Consider the following 18,766-nt stretch of genomic DNA (forward strand, 5'->3'; position numbering starts at 1 on the left):
CGCTAATAAAAGTAAAGAAAGAATCCTTTTCAGTGAATCCTTAAGTAGATAAGTAGACAATATAGTTTTTCGTTGTTTGTTAACCAAATTTATTTTGCGAAATTGTAATCTGCTGTAAAATTTCGTATTTTTTCAACATTTCCTTATTTTTTTTCAGCTTTTGTCTTCCATACTCACTTTGTAACGTTAGAAACGTCACATCTTTGATATTTTATTTTTAAATAATTATTTTACTTTATTTCTTTAATATTTCATTAGTAATTATTTTTTTCTATTCGTTTTAACTTGCTTTTTCGTTAAAAACTAGTTTGGCGCCCGCTCTATAATAGGCAACTCCATACATTGTATCATCTCTTGTGTTCCATGTTCGTTATTTCAAATTTCGGTACAAGGTTCGTTGTCATGTCATTTTAATGACAGTGACAACCCCCCGTATTTCATTCTGAAAATGGTAGTGGAGATGTCATAATAGGCAAAGAAGCTTCAAAAATAAATCATTTTTATTCCAAATCAAATCTTCCTCTTGGGGTGAGTTTTACATAAAGTTTTTTTTAATAATTTCTTACAGTCATTATATTCCATCCATACCTAGCATCTTATAACAGTTTTTCTAATATTTTTTATAGCTAACCTCAAATGTTCAACCATGTGTTCTCATATTTTAGTTTTAAATATTTCTTTCTAATTTACATGTATGCACGTTTAGTAATCAAAATTTTAACTATTCTCCTCATCTAAATTTCATTTAATTTATTCTTGTCATCTGCTACTCTTTCTGACGATTAGAACGGCAGATGGCACACGTTGGTTTTTCTTCTTGATGATTGATATGTGTCTCTATTTTATAGTTTTTGGGAATAAGATCACCGTTCTCCCTCCGGGAGTTTCAACAACCCTCAAATCGCCGGCGATAGAACAACGAGGACATGGCATCCATACTGCAACCACAACAACTAGACTGCAACGACCAACATCTGTAGGCTTGGTGGAGTACAGCCTTTAGAAACCCAGAGCCCGTTGCAGAACCAGCAGCATTACCATACGTCATCAAGAAGTTACCATCAGCTACCAAAAGCCATAAGTATAATTCAGAATTGTTAGTTTTTGGCAAGAATTTGAATATATTTGTTAATGCAATTTACTAAGTCATATTTTTATTATATCTTTATGAACAATAAACATGATTAGTTAAAAATACTGTTTTGTTTGCTTCCATTCTAAATTTTCAGAGTTCATTTCTAAGGTTAGGACATGACGAACACACACCTTAGTGACTGAGCTAAGCTAAGGGTGTAACGATGGTTATCTTAGTTAGTTGAGGTAATATTTTTGAATATTATTTCAATTAGCTGGGGTAGTCCATCGCTTATTTCGTTTCAACTTACTTATTTACTTCTTCGTGGAATTACACAGCATAATTATTATGTTTTAAAATGTGAAAACGTGAAAATGATTTACAACGTATGCTGCACCAATTTAATATAACCGTCAGAAAATTTAACGTGTTAATTTCTCAAAAAAAAAGGCAAAATGCATGGTTATAACAGCTAATCCTTATTGGATGTAAATTTTAGCTGGAGGGTCAGATAATAGAACAAGTGATGGAATTTAAATCTCTAGGCATCACACTATCTAGCTACGTAAAGCTTGAAACAAGTGAAAGATCAAGTGAATAGAACAAACAGAGCCGCAGGTTGCCTAAATGACATAATATGGAGAAATAAAAATATTGGAAAAGAAATGAAAGGCAGAATTTACAAAACAGTTATCAGACCAATAATGACATACGCGGCAGAAACACGACCTGACAGAGAGGACAAAAATATTGCTTGAAACAGCGGAGATGAAAACCCTTCAAAAAATCGATGGTAAGACACCATGGGACAGAGCTAGAAGTACAGATATACGACGGAGATGCAAGGTGGAGAACTGGGTAAGAAACAGAAGAGTAGAATGGAATGACCACATAAGCCGAGTGACAACAGAGTAGTAGAAGGACAGCGCGAGACGGTTCCCCAATTGGAAGACGATCAGTGGGAAGACCACGAAAACGTTGGAATGACAACTTACTGGTGTAACATTGAAACAACAGACATAATAATGTCTATATCTAATCTTCGGTCTTCGTTTGTCGGGAGAGTTTTTGGACACCCTGTATATGTAGGATTCGTTAAAGACACTAGTAATAAAAGTTCGTATAATGCTTAACAGTTTTAATTAATAAAATAGACGACTAAATTATAGATACTGATAAGTTGACGAAATGTAGACATGTATTGTGAAATTAAAGCAACAACAATTTACTGGTTCCTTTAAAGGAAAATTTATTTGGAAATAATCGCGTCTAATCAATCTTATAACCGGCTTGTCATAATACCCGTCTTAAAGTGTCTCTTTAAGCCGCGTCTTTTCGATTATCCCAAAACAACACAACCTTTAAACCGACTAAATTTATTGACTCTCACACTAACCAAAAACTGTTTCACTTCAGCCCCTATTACTCAGGCTTAAAATATATTTATTTTCTCTGCATGGTCCAATTTTTCCCATGAACGAGAAGCCATAAAAATCTTGTTCCTCAATACGCGTTTACTTCAAAAATGTTAAGTTAGAATGTTAATACATTATAACATAATCAATAATGGTCTAATTTTTCTTGTGGGTTGTGAATATGTATATTTATGAATATCTTTATAAGGATATGATCCATTCATTACGTTTAATGATAACCCTTCACGTAGCTTGATTAGTCGGGTACCGTTTAGATGTATCATCGTCTCTCCTTATTTTCCAATAATGGTTCAATCGTGTTGCCTTCCCACTCGCGCATTTAAATCTCTTAAAATGCAGATTTTCTTATTTTTATTAATTTCTACTAAACAATTTCATAGCTTCTCATAAAATTCTTTATTTTTCATATTCAATGGGGCGTGCACACCAAATATAACTATACTACAATTAGTACAATCACAATAAAGATGCACTAGAAAGAAACAAACCAAGAGATGTTGAATGTTTGAAGAGGACTCTCGAATTATGATTTACAATGTATACAGGGTGTTTGGTAAAGAATGGGCCATAGCTTAACCTTAGATTCCTAAGCTTAAAATAGGTCGATTTAAGCTAACTTACCTTAGTACGAAAGTTGATATTAACCGAAATACAGGGTGTCAAAGTTAAACTTTTATTTTATTTATTGTTAAATATTTCCTCACAGGTATGGGATAATAACACGAAATTTGTTAATCGGGGGTTTTTTGGGACGAGAAAGCTAAATTCGCCACCAAAAATGATGTATTACCCAGACGGCGCCACATACGCCTTTCAGCACTCATTTAATATGTTCATATTTTTTTATCCCCCACTCTACATATTTTTTAAATCAAAATTTTTATTCTCTTAATATTTTTACTTAAAAAAGATATACTACATTCATTTCGCTAAACTTTCTACTTCGCTAAACCGTTTTCAAAATAACCGCATTTTAAATCTGCACTAAAATGGCGTTATGAGGTACATCACCCAGCGGTTTCACCTCAGTTTCAGCGAAGATCTATGGGCCATAATCTTCGCAATCTTCTGTTGTTTAGTGGCTGCAGTAATGGTAATATTAATTGGTTGGGGTGGTCTTCCAATTTCTCGTGATGTCTGTTGGCTCTTTCTTGAATTACTGTGCTGACTAACGGGATGTTTAGATCTGTATGAAGGGTTTGGTTGGAAATGTACCACGGGGCATTTGCGATGGTTCGTAGAATTTTTGATTGAGTTCTTTGGATAATTTTTGTGTTTGATTTGCTGGCACAACTCCATAGTTCTATACCGTACGTCCATATAGGTTTGATGACTGTTTTATAAATCAGCAGTTTGTTCTCAATTGAGAGTCGAGATTTTCTACCTATAAGCCAATTAATTTCTTTCACTCTCAACTCAATTTGTTTCTTCTTCTTTAAAATGTGTTGTTTCCAGTTTAATTTAGAATGAAACTGAGGTGAAACCGCTGGGTGATGTACCTCATAACGCCATTTTAGTGTACAATAATACATTGATATATGTTATTGTACTTGTTATCAAATTAACTTATAGAATATGTAATTCTGATTGTTAATAAATGCTTACAAAAAAAAAAAAATTTTAAATCTGCGATGCAACATAATTGTTTGCATAATATCATTGTAGTTACACCCGAAAAATAAACTTAAAGCCATGATAATTTCCAAACCTGTATCGCAAATTTCTTCTAATAGAATTTGCGATGCAATAACATAAATATGAGAACTTGTACAATTATTATGGTTTTAAGTTTATTTTTCGGGTGTAACTAAAATGATATGCAAAAAATATGTTGCATCGCAGCTTTAAAATGCTATTACATATTTCGAAAACGGTTAAGTTTAGCGAGATCAATGTAGTATAACTTTTTAAGTAGAAATATTAAGAGAATATAAATTTTTATTCAAACAGTATATAGAGTGGGGGATAAAAAAAAATTTACGTATTAAATGACCGCTGAAAGACGCATGTGGCGCCCTCTGGGCAATACATCATTTTTGGTGGCGAATCCAGATTTCTCGTCTTAAAAAACCCCCGCTTACCAAATTGCGTGTTGTTAGCTCATGCGTGTCAGGAAATATTTAAGAATTAATAAAATAAAAGTTTAACTTTGACACCCTGTATTTCGGTTATTATCAACTTTCGTACTAAGGTAAGTTAGCTTAAATCGACCTTTTTTAAGCTCAGGAATCTAAGGTTAAGCTATGGCCCATTCTTTACCAAACACCCTGTATATATTGTAAATCCCAAATCATGATTTACAAAGTTTATACATTGTAAATCATGCTTCGGGAGTGCTCCTCGTAACATTCAACGTGTCTTGGTTTGTTTATTTCTAGTACAAATTTATTGTGATTTTATTATATACCTATAGGTACAAAACACTTTTTTAAATATAGTGCATTCTTTCACGGTTTTTGCTCTAAATTTTAAAGAACCGCTTCGATTGACATGAAATTTGGTGTACGTATAGCTTACATGTCAAAGAAAAAAAGTGATATTGTGCCGATGTGTGCTTTTGCCCTGGGGGTGACTTTCACCCCCTCTTGGGGGTGAACAAATATATGTCCAAAATAAATCCGGAAATGGGTCTTCTTCTTCTTGTAGTGCCTATCCGTTTCGGATGTTGGCGACCATCATGGCAATCTGCACTTTGCACACTGCTGCTCTGAAAAGATTTGTAGTGGTTGTGTTGAACCACGTTCGTAGATTTTTCAGCCAGGAAATCCTTCGCCTTCCTGGTCCTCGCTTTCCCTCTACTTTTCCCTGCAAGACCAGTTGCAGCAGTCCATATCTCTCACTGTTCCTCATGATGTGACCGAGGTATTCGATTTTGGCTGTTTTTATTTTGATTAACAGCTCTTTTTCTTTTTTCATTCTCAGCAAAACACCCTCATTAGTAATGTGGTCGGTATAAGATATCTTCAGGATTCGACGATAAAGCCACATCTCAAAAGCCTCAATTTTCTTGCAGGTGGCGTCTGTGAGAGTCCACGACTCAACTCCGTACAACAGTATAGGAAATATATAACATCGTAGTAATCTGACTTTTAAGGGTATCGACAAATCATGACATTTGAACAACTTTGCCATTTTTTGAAATGCAGATCTTGCTTTCTCTATCCTACATTTGATTTCTATAGAATGGTCCCAATTTTCATTGACGTTCGTACCAAGGTAGGTGTATGTTTTTACTCTTTCTATTTGTTGACCATTCACACTGATTCGTCCAAATTGCTGTTCATTCTTAGAGATCATCATACATTTGGTTTTCTTAGTGTTTAGTGAAAGTCCGTATCTCTGACTGACTTCTGCGATTCTGCTCATTAACTCCCGTAGGGCTTCAGAACTGTCAGCGAATACCACAGTGTCGTCTGCGTATCTTATGTTATTGATACATTCTCCGTTAATTCTAATTCCGGCTTCAACATCATCCAATGCTTCCTGAAAGATTTCCTCAGAGTAGATGTTAAACAGCAGTGGGGATAGTATACATCCCTGACGGACCCCACGTTTGATTTTGATATCGTCGGATTCTCCTGCCTCTGTCCGGATAGATGATGTTTGATTCCAGTACAGATTGCTGATAATCCTTAAATCACAGGTGTTTATTCCAATATTGGTTAATATCTCCATCAGCTTGTCGTGCTTTACTGTATCGAACGCTTTATGGTAATCAATGAAACATGCATAAATATCGCAATTCACGTCTCTGCATCGTTGAAATAGCACTTGTATACTAAATAGAGCCTCTCTTGTACCCACTGCATTTCGTAAACCAAACTGTGTTCGACTGATTTTTTCTTCGCACAGTCTATATATCCTTTGATGTATAATTTTTAGAAATAGCTTTAAAATATGGCTCATTAAGCTGATGGTTCGGAAATCACTGCAGGATACGGACTTTGTTTTCTTTGGTAAAGCAACAAACGTCGACTTCAACCATGCTTTTAGTATTACTCCGCTTAAATATATGTCGTTAAATATTTTGGTTAGGCGTTGAGTACCGTCGGTGTCAAATAGTTTTATGAGTTCAGCATATGCATTGTCAGGTCCAGGAGCTTTGCCATCTTTTAGTTGTGATATTGCTCTTTCCACTTCACCTGATGTGATTGGTAAGTGGTCATCACATATGTAGGATGGAGGTTGTTCGGATCTAGTATCATCAAAAAGTTCCTGTATGTATTTTGTCCATATGCAGATTTCTTGATTTCTGTCTGTGATGATATTCCCCTGTTGGTCTCGCAATTTGCTAGCTGTGTTGGATTTCTGAAGACCAGCTGCTTGTTTCACCTTTTTATGCATGTTAAACGTATCATGTTTTTGCTCTAACGACTCTATCTCTTCACACTGTGATTTTAACCAATTTTCTTTGGCCTTTCTTATTTCAGTTCTTATTTGTCTCTGAATCGTGTTGTACATTATTTTGTTGTTTTTTGATTTTCTTCTTTCTTCCATAAGTTGTAGTATATTGTCGTTCATCCAACTTTTTCTCATCTCTTTCTTTTCTATTAGATGTTCTTCTCTGATGTTGTTAAAGGTTTCACATATATTTTGGAGTGATTCTTCGGCATTATATGTTTGCTCCACATTAATTAGCTTCTCTGAAAGAATCTGTGCGACTGTCTCTTTTGTTTTCTTATCTTTTAGTATTCTCATATCGCACTTTTTGTTGCTGTTCTTTTTTGCAACCTTCTTGAATCTAAACCTAAATTTACCAACAACAGGAACATGATCTGATGATACGTCAGCACCGGGGTAACCCTTAACCGATAGGCATCCATTACGGAATCTCTTGTTCACCATTATGTAGTCAATTTGATTCCGTATTACGTTTCCTGGTTGATCTTGCGGGAAATGGGTAAACTGACTAATTTTAAGTAACTTTTGTTCTATAGAGCTTTTTCGCCTAGTCAACACTTTTCGAGTTATTTGCGAGTGAATATGTTCATTTTTCAACAAAATAACCACATTTTTAGACGGTTTTTCGCAAATAACTCAAAAAGTAAGTATTTTGTCAAAAGAAACGTTCTTAGAAATATCCAAAAAATTAAGCACTTTTTGGAGAAAATCCATTATAACTTTATTAAAGTGTATAAAAAAAGATTTATTTATGTTTTTACAAAAAGTTTCTAGCAATAAATTTAAGCAAGTTACGCTCAAAATAAAGTTGGTCCCTTTTGTTTTGGCAAAAAAAAAAATCGGGAAGACCACCCCCTAATTAGCAAATTAAAATGAAATTAATCGTTACCGCTCCACAAATTATTTTACTTATGTTGTGTTTACATGATCTGTAAGTTTCATCGATTCAAAGTGCTTATTTTTGAAAAAATTTGGTTTCAAAGTAAAATTTTTAAAAATTTTAATTTTGAAAAATATGCTTTTTTCAAAATAACTTAAAAATTGTTAGAGATACCAAAAATCTCGAAAAACAAAAAAAGTCAGCATTGCTTTTCTGAATATCATGTATTTTTTGTTTTTCTGTTAGACAAAAATTTATTAATATTTGGTTTTTCTAAATTTGCATACGTTCGTGATCAGTGACTCGTTCAACCCCTTTTAACTACAGCCCTTTCAATAATAAGGACTTTGAACCGATGAAACTTACAGATCATATAAACAATACATACACGAGTCAAGAAACTTGAAGTCGTAACGATTAAGTTCATTTAAGATACTAATTAGGGGATGATTTTCTCGATTTTTTTACCAAAACAAAAAGGGACACACTTTATTTTGAGCGTAACTTGTTTGCTTTTAATGATAGAATTTTTTTTATAAAACAAAAATGAAGCTTTTTTAAACACTTTAAATAAGTTGTAATGAGTTTTCCCCGAAATGTGCTTTATTTTTGGTTATTTCACGTTAAAGTATTCCATTTGGAATTTGACGAATATGAACCTATTTTTCATTAGCTATAACTCTGCTTCTACTAGATATAGAGACGTGATATATACACCATTTTTTTAAGTTTTTTACAGGCTATATTTTTGCTACGAACGTTTTTTCTACAAAATACTTACTATTTGAGTTATTTGCGAAAACCGTCTAAAAGCATGGTTATTTTGTTGAAAAAATGAACATATTCACTGCCAAATAACTCGAAAAGTATTGACTTAGTGAAAAAACTCTATAGAACAAAAGTTACTTAAAATTAGCCAGTTTATTTATTTCCTGACTTACTTTGGACGAATATTTTTTCAGCCTCGGGGCAAAAGCACATATCGGCATAATATCACTTTTTTTCTTTGACTTATTAGCTATGTGTATGCCAAATTTTATGTCAATCCAAGTGGTTCTTTAAAATTTAGAGGTTTTGCAATATTTTACCGTTAAATAACGGACTAATATTATTTTTTGACTATCCCGGTTTGGAAACTATAATATTAAAATCGGATAGGTACATAAAATCCTAATACGTATTTGTGAACGAAGAATCACAAATTGTTTTAAGAAACAAAAAAGTTAAAAACCAAATACAAAATGGTATTCCATATATGGGACATCCTCTCTACTGCTTCCTTCACCTACTGACTTTTTACTCTATAATTATTAAAAAATAAAAGGAAATAGCATATAAATTGCGTGGATTTTTCAGGTATCCACGCAACAAATCGAGCTGATTGATTAGTTGATAGCAGACAGTTGGTTTCAAGGAGAATTTATTAGTTTACTTTTTGTATAAAATGTCTCACAAGTTGGTCACGTATAAAGCAAAAGGTCAGAGAAACGAATATAATATAAGCTTTTAAACACAGAACTAGGTAGGTATGTTGTTATCATGTCGGCATTACGTGACTCTTATTTATTTATACATAATTCAATATTTATACACAACCATACCTTATGTAATTATAATCTGTCCTTAGAGAGCTAAACTTTCATGGCGCGCAAAATGCAGAATAACTATTTTCAAACTAATTCCGAAAAAAAAATTATGAGTGAAAAACAATCTTAATCTTCAAATTTATCAGCAAAATTAAAAGGAAACTGTTTAAACATTATGCATTATCTAGATTAGATCGGTATTGGTATCTAAAAAAAGAACGTGAAGTTACGTGGGCCATACGCGGAAAAACCTTTTGCAGTTTGAGAATAACAAATAATTATTGTGATTATTTCATTTATAGGAAATTCTGACCAATAGAAAGCTACAGAAATAAAAATGAAAGTGATTATTTTTTAATGATTTTTAACTTCCAATCGTATAGTAAGATATTCGATCACGTGTCTAATTCTGTCCAATCAGATTAAAATTATACTGAGAATTATCTACTGTAGAAAATTACCGATAGAATTTTTTTAAGTAGATTGTTTCTGTTTAATGGCAACCAATTTCCTAGTTTTGACAACTGTCACATTTAAGAAAATATCCATAATATACGTATTAAAAAATAATCTTACGAATATCAGACGACAGTAAGAATAAATAAGAAAATAATGCTTCATTTTTACTCAAATTTGTTGTCATTGGGCAATAGTCACTCGAGCCCTGCCGGCTCTCGTGTTTATTGCCAGACAACAAATTTTCGAAAAACTGTCGCATTATTTTCAATTTATTCTCACTCTCTTGTGATATTATACCCGATAATTTTTGATAATATCCCGTCGTCAAGTATAATACGTCAGGTGCCCTTCGTTGCTACGAAAAAATATATTCAGTGACATTAATGACAATTACTGTTTTAAAAGTTATAAAAGTGATGACTTTCAACCGTCAAATATAGGGCTTTTCATCGATTGTCATTTTTTTTCGAGCTTCTGTCATCTGTCACATAATATTAATATATCTACGTCATACGTCTTTGGTTTGTATCATTGGATTGGTGTATATCAATCATACCAATAACGTATGACGTAGATATATTAATATTATGTGACAGATGACAGAAGCTCGAAACAAACGACTGTGAATGAAAAGCCCTACTTATAACAACTCTGTGTTTAACTGTAGTAATTTGTACTTACATAAATATATTACAATAAAATTTTGGTTTTGAACAGTTTTATTCATGAAATAAATCGCAGCAAATTGCACTCGATCTCTAAAATTATTATCGAATTGTTTCCCTCGTGCCACTTTGACATAATTTCACTCCCCTTCGGGTCGTGAAATTAAAACTGTCAAAGTGTCACTCGGGAAAAATTCAATAAGTTTAGAGCTCTTGTGCAATTACTACTGATTATTTCATTCATAGGGGATTCTGACTAATAGAAAGCTACAGAAATAAAAATAAAATGATAATTTTTGATAATATCCCGTCCTCAAGCATTACATCAGATGCCCTTCGTTACTATGCAAAAATGAACATTCAGTGACATTAATGGCAATTAATGTTATACAACTTGTCACAGAGAACACCAAGAAACACGTTTAGCAAATATTCAGGTGAAGATATCAATAAAATATTAGTTAAAATGATTTAAAAAGACAGTTTTATTCATGAAATAATCTTAGCCAATTACCCTCGATCTCTAAAATCATTATCGACTTGTTGCCCTCGTGCCACTTTGACATAAAACTGTCAAAGTGTCACTTGGGAAACAAATCGATAGTTTTAGAGCTCTCGTGCAATTACTACTGATTATTTCATTCATAGGAGATTCTGACCAATAGAAAGCTACAGAAATAAAAATTAAACTGATAATTTTTGATAATATCCCGTTGTCAAGTATATTACATCAGATGCCCTTCGTTGCTACGAAAAAATACATTCGGTGACATTAATGACAATTAATGTTTTAAAAATTAGGAAAGTGATGACTTTCAACCGTCAAATAATTCACTCACTAAAAGAGAGGAAACATTGCTAGCCACCTTTGAAAGAAAAATCTGGCGACACATATATAAGGGTACAAAAGAAAATGGAATTTGGCGAAGAAGGTACAACTTTGAACTATACAAAATATACCAGGATCCGGATATCGTAACATCCATTAAAATAGGACGGCTGCGTTGGATGGGACATGTAGAAAGAATGGAAGAAGGCGAAATACCAAACAAAATATTCAAACAGATGCCAGTAGGAAAAAGAACAAGAGGAAGACCGAAGCTGAGATATTTAGAACAAATAGAAAATGATATAAAAACCTTAAAAATAAAAAACTGGAGAAAAAAAGCACGAAACAGATCAGAGTGGAGAAGAATCCTGGAACAGGCCAAGACCCAGAAAGGGCTGTAGAGCCAATGATGATGATGAAAAATAGCAATACCTTCTAATATAGCTCTAAACATGACCTTCCTATCGACAAAATTTGACCATCCAAGAGAACATAACACAACCTGGAGACACCCGTCTGGCAGTGAAAATCAAACCGACCACGTCCTAGCAACCAGAGACTTAGTACAAAAAACATCGGACACGAAATCTTACAGAGGGGCAAAGGCGGACACGGACCATTTTCTGGTAATAATAAAAATGAGCGCTCTCAGATGGGAAAAGAGATATCAGTCTAAAACAAACTCTAATAAATAGAACCTTGGAGCATTAGAAGACACGGAAACAAGAGAAAAATTTGAACAACAGATGAATGAAAATTTATCCAACCTTAATAGTCAACCCACAAATACAAACGAAAGATGGCAAGAAATAAAAAGCAAAATAAATAAAACAACAAACGAAGAAATAGGAAAGAAAAAACAATAAAAAGAAATAAATACTGGTACGATCAAGACTGCGAAACAGACAGAACTCTGAAAAACTCAGCCAGAATGACATGGATCAACAACCCGTCAGAACAAAGTAGGGAAGAATACAAAATGGCGAGAAACAAAGCCAACGCAACAAATAAAAGAAGAAAAATGACTCGTTAAATGAGAAGCTGGAGGATATTGAAAAAGACAGAAAAAATCATAAAGTAAAACAATTTTACAAAAAAGTCAGAGCCACAAAAAATACCCCCAGCATTAAAACAAGAGGACTAGAAAACCAAAAAGGAGAAACCATGTATGAAGACAAACAGATCAGCAGAATATGGGAAGAATATTATGAAAAAATGCTATTCACTACGGAGGAAGCACACCGCGACGAAGAAGTAAGACCAATAATACAAAATAATGACGAAGTAGAAATTCCCACAGAAGAAGAAGTGTTAAAAGAAATTAAAAACCTCCGAAACAGAAAAGCAGCAGAAGATGAAATAGCAGTGGAATTATTAAAGTACGGAGGAAGAGAATTTCATAAAGAAATAAACCAGCTAATACAACAAATATGGGCACAAAACAGAATACCAGACGAGTGGAACAGAGGTATAATAATAGTACCTATATATATATATATATATATATATATATATATATATATATATATATATATATATATATATATATATATATATATAAAAAAGGAGATTGGGAGGAGTGCGAGAATTGCAGAGCAATAACTTTATTGAACACCGCATATAAAATTTTAGCAAACGTCATAAACATGAGACTTAAATTATGCGCTGAACGAATATTAGGAGAATACCAAAACGGGTTCAGACCGGGAAGATCGACAATTAACTCCATACATACAGTGGAGCAAATAATTCAAAAATTGAGAGAACACAACAGAGAAATACACCTAATATTCATAGATTTCAAAAGCGCTTTTGACATAATTAATCGAACGAAAATGATGGAGGAACTAGAGAATCTTGCGATCCCAGAAAAATTAAGACATATGTTAACAGTGAGCCTAAAGAATACCACAGCAAAGATCAGCTTCAACGGAACAACTTGTAACGAAATCAATATAAACAAAGGCGTAAAACAATGCGACTCTATCTCACCGACACTATTTAACCTGACGTTGGAAGTAATAATAAGGAGGACAAACTTTTCAAACAAAAACATTATTACAGATCAACTTCAACTAGTAGCATATGCAGATGATCTAGTCATCATAGCGAAGACGAAGATGACACTTATAAAAGCTGTTGAAAAATTAGATAAAGAAGCGAAGAGAATCGGGCTACAGATAAACCAGCACAAAACAAAATATATGACGATAGGGAAGGACGACACAACAAATCAGAAACATCTAATAACACAGAACCATAAATCTGAAACTGTATCCACCTTTAGCTACTTGGGAGCAACAATAGTGAAATCCGGAAAAGAGAGAACAGAGGACAGAATTCTGAAAGGCAAAAAAACATATGGAATGAACTGAAATCTGCTGAGAAGCAAGACTCTAAGTAAGAGAACCAAGATGAACCCTATATAAGACCTTAATCAGACCGGTTGTTACATATGGGATGGAAACAACAACGATTAATAAGAAAGAAGAAGATAGTCTTCTGAAATTTGAAAGAGAGAACAATACTGGGCCACAATGTAACAATAGAGGGAGAAATACGAATGAAAACAAATGACGAAATTGAAGAAGAATTAAAGAGAGAAAATATAGCCAGATACATAAAATCGCTTCGCTTAGAATGGATAGGACATATACTGAGACGCCCACAATCAGATATGTTGAGAACGATAACTAACTGGACACCACTATGGCCCAGGTGCAGAGGAGGGATGGCTGGATGATGTAGAAGAAGACATAAGAGCAATGAATGTGAAAGACTGGAAAGTTCAGTGCAAGGACAGGAAGAAATGGAAAAGAGTCACGAAAACAGCAAAGACACACAGCAAGCTATAAAATGACAGAGGAGTAATCTACCTCACCCAAAAATAGGATATTAAACGCCATGGCGTTAGCTATAATCCCTAGGGATTGTAATGCTTAATGAATGAATGAAATATAGCAATCAAAGATCCAACAAAATTACTAAATGATATTAGAACCAAAGATATCCAATATTTTTTGGGTTCTCTTACGGCCTGCAGGTACGGAGTACTCACTTTAGAAAGCAACAAAAAAATTAGAAAAACTACAGCAACACTGTCTAAAAAACTACCACATAGGCTAAAAAAAAAGAAGAAAGGCAGATTTTTAGTTGTCGTGATTATGTAAAAGAAATTTTAGATATTGACGAGTCAGGCACCAATAGCGGTTACAGCCAAATACATACGTCTCTAGAAACTATTGAGCTTATCTTTATTAGTCGTCTGCTTACGCACATCTCGAACTCGAATACTTCCAAGCGTTTAACTTATACATGCCTTACTTAGAGTCCACTATTCTATTACAACAATGTGTCATAATAGATGACAAAGTACGTACTTTAAAAATAACGGTACATAAATCTTTGAATTGGTCCGTCAATGACATAAAAGAATGTTTGCTTATTACTGTAATAACCATGTAAATCTTTATATAGTTATTACAGTATCTCCATATAGTTAGATATATTCGTTATTTCCGTAATCAAGTAGAAGACGTTAATCGGCGTGATGAAATGTTTTTGATGACTTCATTCTCGAATGTATGACACCATTATAAAATAAATAAATATAGTACTTACGGTAGCTACAATTGTGACATAATATCGTTGAGTCTTTTCAAAATCCAAAGTCCTGTTGACGGTAACCTGACCTTGGTGTGGCAAGTTGATGGCGAAATATCCATAACCATCTTCACTGTGAATACGCCCTTTACCTATTCCATCATCGGGCGGTATGTAATCGGCTGAAAAAAAAACAATAATTGGTTAATGGTTTTTATGTAAAAATTATATTACAAAAATTTGTTTTTCAGATACCTATTAATAAAACTGAAAGAACCCAAGTTTATGGATAAACATAAAAATAGCCACGTATGGAAGTGAGACGTGGACACTGAACCAGCGTGAAACAACAAAATTATTAAAACGGAAGATCCTCCGAACGATCTTTAGGAGTTGTAGAGACGAGATAACAAAAGACTGGAGACGAATACATAACCAGGGATTTCAGTGCAACAATGGGAGATTGCTGCCCAAGACCAGCAAGTGTGGAGGAAAGTAATAAACGCGAACAAGATTCAATTATAGTTAAGAAAGAAGAAAAAGAATCCATCCCTTTTTGGTAAAACTACTTTTGTTAAAATCCTGCTTTATATGCATACTGGCCAAGATCTATGGGACTTGCAATTTAATTAATGCACTACCCATAATGTGCCTGTCGAGTAGTTTTTTTAGAATCTTTAGTACAAATGACATCAGATTTATCGGCTTCAGTGACTTAGTTTTTTACTATACGGTTTTGTCAGGTTTGGATATAAAAGCAACAGCTATGAGCCTCCGTGTGTATTGGTATGTATTTAAGACCTAAAGCTACCGTATAGTAATATAGATAATTTTTGGTACAGAAGATCAGTTCACGTCTATACAGGGTGTTTCATTAATAATTGTCCATATAGTAACTGGAGAAACCTTAGCACAAAATACGAAGATTTAACCTAAAACACTTAAATAAAATGTGGTTCCTTACTGAGTTACAGGATGTTTTATCTAAAAATTTAAAAACTATTTTTGCTCAGCATTTTAAAACTATTCGATGTGTCCTTTTCATACTTGGCAGGAAGTATAGGTACTGTACAAACTACTAAATTATGTTAAACAAACGTTTCTGGCTATTGCCAGAGGCGTACGACGGAGGAAAGTGAATGGTTGACCCTTTCCAAATTCTACGCCACTGGCGGAATTGCTATTTTAGTTCAATTTTTGGATTTTCCAATACTTTCTATGAAAATAATATACTCCTCATTCGTAACGATAAAGTCATTAGTTTTGGAGATCTTTGAAGTTAAAAATGAAACGACACGGTTATTTTGATTAATGTATTGTGTCGCTTCATTTTTAATTTCAAATATCTCGAAAACTAATCATTTTATTGTTACGAATGAAAAGTATATTATTTACATAGAAAGTACTGAAAAATCAAAAAATTACACTAAAATAGCAATTTCGTCAGTGGCGTAGAATTTGGGAAGGGTCAACCAGCCACTATCACCTGTCGTACGCCTCTGGTAGTAGCTATAAACGTTTATTTATCTTAGTTTAGTAGGGTGTACAGTACCTACACTTTCTACCAAGTATGATAAGGATACGCCAAATAGTTTTAAAGTACCGGGTACAAATAATTTTAAAATTTTAATCATATGAGTGCCGTTTCATATTTAACTTCAAATATCTCGAAAACTAATGACTTTATCGTAACCAATGAGGAGTATATTATTTACGTAGAAAGTATTGGAGAATCTAAGAATGGCACTAAAATAGTAATTCCTCCAGTGGCGTAAAATTTGAGAAGGGTCAATCATTCACTATCCCCTGTCGTGCGCCTCTGGTGGTAGCTATAAACGTTTGTTTATCATAATTTAGTAGGGTGTATAGTAGTCGCACTTTCTGTCAAGTATGAAAAGGATACGTCGAATAGTTTTAAAATATTGAGCAAAAATAGTTTTTAAATTTTTAGATAAAACACCCTGTAACTCAGTAAGGAACCACATTTTATTTAAGTGTTTTAGGTTAAATCTTCGTATTTTGTACTAAGGTTTCTCCAATTACTATATGGACAATTATTAATGAAACACCCTGTAGAAGTAATGGAAAAATCTTGTCCAGGTCCAGACCCAGTGATTTATTTGGCTCAAATATGTTTATTGCCCATTTGATTTTTTTTTGTTTGACTTCTTTTGACACAAGCCAGATTTCTCTAGAATTAGAACCACAAGTTCAGTCTGCTGTCAAATTTCAGACTCAGGAAAGTGGATCTTCACCTGAAAGAATTTATATTTACCTGACTCTATTTAAAAGACTTAACTCTTCCTGATTATATTCTATTTAAAAAGAGTGAACCTAGCATACATAAATTACTTCGGCTTCAAAGCCAGAAGAACGGAGGCTATGGAACGATTGGTAGTAGAAAAAAAGGTAATAGAACAAAGACCAAGAAGAAGGTCTCCAACACGATGGACAGACCAAATAAAGACTCTGGTGGGGAAAATACGAACATAAAGCCATCTATATGGGACAGGATCGCAGCTAATGAAGACAGCAACCTAACAATATTTAGGTTGCCCTGACAAGGACTCAAGGAATGAAGAAGAGGAGTTATATCTTTTTCATTATAGATACTGTGTGTATACAGTGATGGGTGCCCCCTAATAATGGGACTAAACAACGCAAAAGGTGGAAAACATATGAAGTTGTGAGATAGTACGACATTAAGCTAGTTCTTATACGTGGATAGTTAACTTCATAATTATACGTATGATATCGAGAAACATTTTATTTTAATGTCTCATGTTAATCGTTTCGGCTGACACAAATAAACGTCAAATCGAAATAGAAACGTCAAATGAACTTAATTTTAAACTAAATTTGTGGCTTGTGTAATGGTCGGCAGTCATTCCTGAGCGAGAAAAATGTTTACCTTTATTGTATTTGTCCCATGTCAACTCCAAATTGTAAGTGCATAAGGGATTCTCCGTTTATTCCGAGACGATGAGTTGTAGGTGGAGGCCAATAAACCAAAGAAGAAGAAGACATACATAACCTAATAAAACTAGGTTAGGAAGAACGTCACACGTACAATTATGACTGAAGTCAACTAGCCCTTAAGCTAACGTCTAAGCTAACCTTAAACTAAGGTGGAAACTCTCGATAGTGGTAATGTAATTTAAATTAAATTATAGGTTTCTACTGATTTTCCCACCTCTACTATTTCATCTCTTTTTATGTCAACGTATTATGTTTTCATCTTTTGCGTTATTTTGTGGGTTATTAGCGCGTTCATCACTGTATAATATTTTTTGCCGTTTAGTGTATCTAATAAATATCATAAATTTATATGGCCTTCGAAATTTTATTTTACTTATATTTGAGTACTAAGGATGCAGAGGACACGAATATGTAAGGCTTCCCAGGTCGTCAACCCACGAAATCCTTACCAATATTTAAATACTAATAGAGAAAAAATGTGCACGTGGAACGTTCAAAAAATCTGTACTTGGAATGTTCGAAGTATGTTTGAAGGGGGAAAGATACACAACACCATTCAAGAAATGAAAAGACTAGATATCGACGTGATGGGAATCAGCGAGATGAGATGGCCAGGCTCGGGACAGTGCTGTGTAGATGAGCATATAGTATATTATGCGGGAAACGATGAACCACATCACTGGAATGGCGTGGGCGTAATTCTGAGCAAAAATATTGCTGGGGCTGTGATCAGCGTGCTACCTCTCTTTGACAGAGTCCTTCTCATGAAGCTGCAAAGCAGGCCAGTTAATACCAACATCATTCAAATTTACGCTCCAACATCAGAAAAGCCAGAGGAGGACATCGAGGAGTT

At 33.8% G+C, this 18,766-nt stretch overlaps 1 protein-coding gene across 1 annotated transcript in view; it reads right to left on the minus strand.

Moving 5' to 3' along the window:
- LOC114332608 (cadherin-99C) overlaps positions 1-18,766 on the minus strand; it is a 431,877-nt gene that overhangs the window by 194,503 nt on the left and 218,608 nt on the right. Inside the window, exon 7 of the mRNA XM_050657985.1 lies at positions 14,953-15,116. Within this exon, the coding sequence (XP_050513942.1) occupies positions 14,953-15,116 (164 nt within the window). The remainder of the gene's footprint in view (positions 1-14,952; positions 15,117-18,766) is intronic.

Source organism: Diabrotica virgifera, chromosome 8 (assembly GCF_917563875.1).
Source record: "Diabrotica virgifera virgifera chromosome 8, PGI_DIABVI_V3a".
Classification (NCBI taxonomy): domain Eukaryota; kingdom Metazoa; phylum Arthropoda; class Insecta; order Coleoptera; family Chrysomelidae; genus Diabrotica; species Diabrotica virgifera.